The sequence below is a fragment of the Camelina sativa genome, chromosome 6 (genome assembly GCF_030686135.1).
Source record: "Camelina sativa cultivar CO46 ecotype springtype chromosome 6, ASM3068613v1".
In the NCBI taxonomy this organism is placed as follows: Eukaryota; Viridiplantae; Streptophyta; class Magnoliopsida; order Brassicales; family Brassicaceae; genus Camelina; species Camelina sativa.
Window position 1 is genome coordinate 4,949,481 of NC_141885.1, and position 6,404 is coordinate 4,955,884.

Genomic DNA, 6,404 nt, shown 5'->3' on the forward strand with positions numbered 1-6,404 from the left:
GGTCAATTATCTAAATAGTTGAATCTATGTGGTCAACTGCCTTAAGCGGATAAATCCACTTGTTCATATAACTAGCATGACATTAATATATACTAGCTAGTCTGTTCATTCATACTACCATGCATACATAACCAATCCACGTTTATTCATAAAACCATAAACACATAACAAAACTACTCGTTCATATCTATCAAAAACTAGGTTTAAATAATTTTTCGCTATTATGTGGATGTTTAACATGCATAGATGAATACTTACTTTTGGATGATCATAGAAAAATATATGAATACGGGCCTATTCGTTTGTCTGTCGCCAACGACAAAAACCAGCGTCAGAAACTTGTTCGTTTGTCTGTCGCTAGTTCAGCGAATTTCGTCAGCGATAAACAACCGTAATTTTCAGTCGTTAAAATTTTCAGCGATCATCAGCGATTCGTCACTGAAACTAGTCGCTTGATCCAACGATAGGCAAACGAACAACATAGCGACCAAAAATATAAAAATAAAAATAAAAATTGATAAATTAAATATAATCAAAATTAAAGTTAATTAAATAAAAATATAACTACATATAGTTATTAAAATAAAACTAAATTTTACTAAATAAAATAACAAATTAATTTGCATATATTTAAATAATTCTAAAAAATCATTTATAAACAAATTAAATTTAACAATATTAAATGAATAAATTAAAAAAATCAGATTAATTATTTAAAAATATGTAAATATGTTTTTAATTTATTTTCATTCATATATGTAATTTATTTTCAAAAATAAAAATATAAATTATCAAAAATTAAGTTTTATTAATTTTAAAAATATATTTATTGTAATTAGTCGCAGTGACAGACAAACGAACAACTCAGCGACAGTCGCTAGCGACAAACAAACGAACAACATATACTATCGCTAGTCGCTGGTCACTGTCACTGGATCTAGCGACAGGCAACATGGCCTACCTAGTTAATCAAAACTTGTGGATATAATAGTCATAATTTACTATCAAACAATTTTAATCCTTAATGTTCATTAAATGAAGTCCACATGGACGATGAGTTATACACGTCCACTAAAAACTATTTCTGGTTTGGTGAAGAATTCATGGTTAATTATCAAACATTTTTAACCTCATCATAGCCAATAAAAACCAAAGCATGAAACCGTTCATTATATCATAATCTTAAACTTCTAAGCCCTAAGCATTACACTTAAACCTTAAATCCTAAACTATAATTTGAAGATCTTTTACTAGAACACATGAAATAACCTCAAACTTTTAGATGACAAAGTAGACCATAGTCCCTAAAACTGTAAACCTTGAACTCTAAATTAGCCAAATTTTTACGTCTTGTATCACATTTTTTATAAATCTTCAAATTCATTGATATTGTTCTTAACTGTTAAAGAAAGATTTGGAGATTGAATCGTTGGTTTTTGTGCTAGAAACACTTGGAATATGGCACCTCAATCTTTTGAGCTTAAGAGAAAGATTTTATTCAAGAAACTCTCTAAGCAAGTGTTAACTAGAAATGTCCACCTAAACCTGTCCACATGTTCATGATTTGTATGATATCATTTCATGGATGACATTATATATATTGAACATAAAACTAAATAACCATAAACATATAAGCATATGAATTTGATTTTATGGATGATAAATATTTAAAAATGCAAAGTTAAAAAGATATAAATGTGGCTAAGAAATCTATATTATTAAATCAGATCCACCACTCAAGTTTTATTAAAACATATATCAAAGAAATGAGGTAAGATAAATAATATCAAACCCTCTAAATTACCGAAAAGAGTCATGTTCTTCTTCTTGTCTCCACAGTATCAAACCCTCTAAATTACCAAGAGAGTTTCTTTTTTTGTTTTCAAACGCTATATTCCAACCCGTACTTATCCCATTCTCAGCATTCCTACCCAAACTTTCCAACTCTTCATAAAACAACACAAACTTTATATATTCTTACATAACAACATGTATTTTTTGAAACATTAATAATCATACACCTCTACTGGAAACAAAGATTTACGATTAATAAACCCGATTAAACCATATAATTGTGTTTACTGTTCCACGTTTGACTTCATCGTGGTTTGACTCGATAAAAGCTAGCAATAAAACGTCATTTAGAGACTCTAAACATAAAAAAAAAACGATTTGGGGATTTAGGGTTCTCCCAGAATCGACATCTCAAATTCTGAAATCATGAGCTACTCTTCAGTGTTATGCGGTTCAGCTAATCGAGAAGCTCCTTCTGGTATTGCTTGAATTTCTTTAAAGAGATGTTGAGGGAAGCTGAGCATTCTTCCTTGTTGCATGAAAGAGTGTTATGTTTTTTCAAACATCTCTATCGTGTTGCCAAATAATTTGTGCTATCACCATGTGGTGTTATGTTTTTTGGTGTTTGGATTATGTGATTTTGTTTTGTACGTATGTAATCAACTTGAGTAGTTTATAAGAGAGAAGTGTGTGTTAATTGGCATAAAACTGTGAACATAAATCTAAAACTGTAATTAACCATAAAACTGCAAAATAACATCCATCCAACTAAACGTAAATCCAAAACTGCAACATAAATCTGAAACTGTTATCAATTGAAAAAAAAAAACCTGCAACAAAATCCCCAAAGCCAAACAAAAACCTGCAACAACTCCAAAAAAAAAACAAAAAAGTGCAACACAACGCCCAAAACCAAACAAAAACCTGCAACAACTTCCAAAACCAAACAGAAACATGCAACACAACCCCTAAAACCAAACAAAAACCTGCAACACGACCCCCAAAACCAAACAAAAAACCTGCAACACAACTCCAAAACCAAACAAAAACCTGAAACTACATCTCATAACCATTTATTCTTAATTCCTAAATCTGCCCCATGACAGCCTAGATAATGCTTCCTTGTGTTAGTGTTTCTGGTCCTTGTGAGAGTGTGACTGTCTTTGGTGCTTGAAATGTAGAAGGACCAGCCTCATCAAGTTTTTTACTCTTCTTACTCTTCTTATTTATCTTACTCTTGGTACTTGTCTGACTCTTCTTACTTGTCACACTGTTCTTACTTGTCACACGGTTCTTACTTGTCACACTCTTCTTACTCTTTTTTTCTTTGAAATTTAACACATCCAGCTGAATTGTGTCCAGCTTCACCACACTTACTACAATGCATGATTCTTCCTTGCCTTCCCAGTTTAACTATCCCATCTTCTTTTCCATCCCTGTTTCCGTTCTGCTTTTTTGGTTCCTTCTTCTTCTTCTTTTTGGGTGACTCATTCTTCCCTTTAATCCTATCATAATTATTTTTCTGTCCCTTCTTTCTCCCAGGAAGATTTGGATATGGAGTTTTGGTTATCAAAATGTAGTTGTTTGGATATGGAGGTTTTGTTATTTTCAGATTTCTCTTTGTAATCCTTCTCATTGCTTGCCTTCTTATAGTTTCCAACATTGGAACTAATGCATTTGCTCTTGCCTTAACAATTGTGGAGTTAAAAGACTATGTTGCATTGTTGTCGACATCCTCACAACTACTACCAGTCCTATAATAATCTCTTGACCAACTCTTTGGATCCTCCTTCATCACATCATCATCCAACGACAAATCATAAACTCTAAGCTTGTTCACTTGAAACTGTGCATGGCTGTAACTCCAAGCTAAGTGCCACACACGTTCTTTAAGCAAGTCCTTATTACCATACCTAGTCTTCAAGTTATCCACCATATGTTTCACACACATTCTGTGCTCAGCATTTGGCAACTCACTCTTAACAGAACTTATGATTCCCTACATAATTACAGAAAATAAACATAAGCAAACAACAATGATACAAGACAGCTTAAACAATTAAACTAAAAAAAACACTTACTTTAGAACGATCTAATATGATGACATAATCCTTCCCATCCTTTAGATCCAAATCAGCCTTGAGTAGTTTCAGAAACCACATCCATTTATCAGCATTTTCAGTTTGTACAGCTGCCCATGCAATTGGATATATCTGATTGTTAGCATCATGAGCAATAGCAGTTAATAGGCAACCTTTCACGGCTTGTTTCAAGAAAGTTCCATCAATCCCAATGATAGGCCGACAATAGTAGAAACCTTTTTTCATTTCTCCAAGACACACATAAAAACGGTTAAAAACATCTTTAATGACTTCACCATCAGCATTAGGGATTGTATCAACTATGGCAGTGGATCCTGGATTTGAATCTATGATCTCAGCCGCATATCCTCTAAGGTGAGCATATTCTTCTTGCAGCCACTTTAGAGCTAAAAGTCTTCCTCTCTACACTTGTCCTATATAACTCAGTATGTTCCATTGCTCCTTAATGTGCCTTTGAATATCAAGAGGCATGTACTTAGGTTGCATCCTCAGTTTATCCATGAAAAGCTTTCCAATCATAGGACTCTTCAAAACCCACAATTGTCGAGTCTTATCAAATGTGCAGTAGACTTTCCACTCACACTCCTTATCTTGAGCACAACTAAACCTGATTTTGTCCTTCCCCCATCTTTCTTGTTTAATGTTTTCTCTCGACCTCAAAGCATGATCTAACATAGCCTCTTTGAACTCAAATCCAGTAAATAATGTTCTTCCAATAGCTAACTTATCATTAGTTTCCATCCTAATTTTCCTATCTCTAATAATTACAAGATCTTCCTCTTCATCTGAACTCTCAGGGATGGTATTCCGATTAATCCTAAATTCATCAAACCAATTTGCTACAGATTCCTTTATTTCAAAATCAAACCTTTCAACTATGTCTTCTTCATCTTCATCCTTTGTTTTCTTCTTCTTCTTCGCCTTCTTCTCCCTTTTTTCCTCGTTGTCTTCTTCATCTTTAGACTCGTCTCTCTTTCGTTTTACCTTTCTTTGCTTTACCACATCCATGGCTTCACCATCTTTGTCGTCATCTCCCGCCTCATCGCTGTCATTATCTTTGTCGTCTCTAGACTCAACACTACCATTCATGGCTTCACCATCTCCGCTCTCGACGTCATTATCCTCATTGTCTCCATCATCCCGGCTCATATCTCCATCACATTCATTCTCTTCGACAGAGACTTCTTCGAGACCATCATGATTATCACTTACATTGTAATCAAGATCATCTGGATCACTCTCATATACAATCAATGTTGTCATCGACATCTCTATTCTTCAAAATTCGTAGAACCCTAATTTTTACTCTCATACACAATTAAAGTTGTCATCGTCATCTTTGTTTGTGTTAACTAAATGACGTCGTGTAGCTAGCTTTAATCGAATCAAGCCGCGGTGAAGTCAAACGTGGAACAATAAACGCGATTTAGTAGTTTAATCAGGTTTACTAATCGTAAATCTTTGTCTTGATTGGAGATGTATGATTATTACTAATTTTAAAAGTACATGTCGTTATGTAAATAATATATAAAGTTTGTGTTGTTTTATGCAGAGTTGGAAAGTTTGGGTTGGAATGCTGAGAACGGGATAAGTACAGGTTGGAATATAGTGACGACCCAATTAAAAAAGAAAATCAATAAAATCAATAAAATTAGAGAGAGAGATTTCTTGTTTGATGGCATTGTTGTTAATAAAGTTATAGTTAGAGAATATCATAGTTAATAAACATATAAAAAGTATCTAAATAGTAGAAAGTGTGTTAAATGATAAATATATAGTTTTTAATAAAAGTGTGCTAGACCGGCGATATTCCTTGATTATATGCCTACAAACAAAACAGTAAACGCGGTATTGTCATCTCGAACCCACTCCAATCATCGAAAACATATTCATTTACTCAGGGCGGATGCTACTAAATTAGGCACTCTCTTATGAGTGTCCAGAAAAAAGAGATTTCCCAAAAAAATCACTTAAAACATCTACTTAACAAACCAAAAATGACAAGGCATTCAATAATCTACATAAATTCATGGCTCTATTGATGGATTTCTCAAGAGGATAGCTTACATGGTTTCAGTGATGAAGGCGTACACTTGTTTCCAAAAGACGTGTCCCATTATGCGAAGAAAGAAATCATCTTCTACAACCTTGTCCATTTGCTACATTTACATTGTGTCTCTATTTAAGAAATGTGAACGCCTACTCCATCTTGCAAATTCATACACGATATAGTATCGGGTTGGACCCACTCTCTCAGGCGTCTTTCTTTTATTGGTCTTCCGTTCGGTCATATTTCTATCTATGAGCGAGACAAGCGTTCATCATCAGAAAGATGCTATGACGTCATCCCTATGTCACAAGTAATGGATTAAACAAGATAAAAACATAGTGGATGAGTTTCTCATCTATTTTATTATGTTGCTTCTTTTTTTTGTAAGATACATTATCGTTTGAAATGTGTCATATATCATTTTCATTACTTTGTCTTTGTTTCTGTATTTTATGTAT

At 33.4% G+C, this 6,404-nt stretch overlaps 1 protein-coding gene across 1 annotated transcript; it reads right to left on the minus strand.

The window, feature by feature from the left end:
* Positions 1–2,551: 2,551 nt before the first annotated feature.
* Positions 2,552–6,050, minus strand: LOC147942285 (uncharacterized). The gene is made up of 2 exons (XM_087454068.1): positions 3,876–6,050; positions 2,552–3,793 (listed from the first exon to the last, which is right to left on the minus strand). The coding sequence occupies exon 1, from the start codon at positions 5,163–5,165 to the stop codon at positions 4,299–4,301; it is 867 nt and encodes a 288-aa protein (XP_087310194.1). The 5' UTR covers positions 5,166–6,050; the 3' UTR covers positions 2,552–3,793; positions 3,876–4,298.
* Positions 6,051–6,404: the final 354 nt, after the last annotated feature.

Bases quoted from the DNA above. Each gene is read 5' to 3' on its own strand.
- LOC147942285 (XM_087454068.1), bottom strand. From the start codon at position 5,165: ATGTCGATGACAACATTGATTGTATATGAGAGTGATCCAGATGATCTT.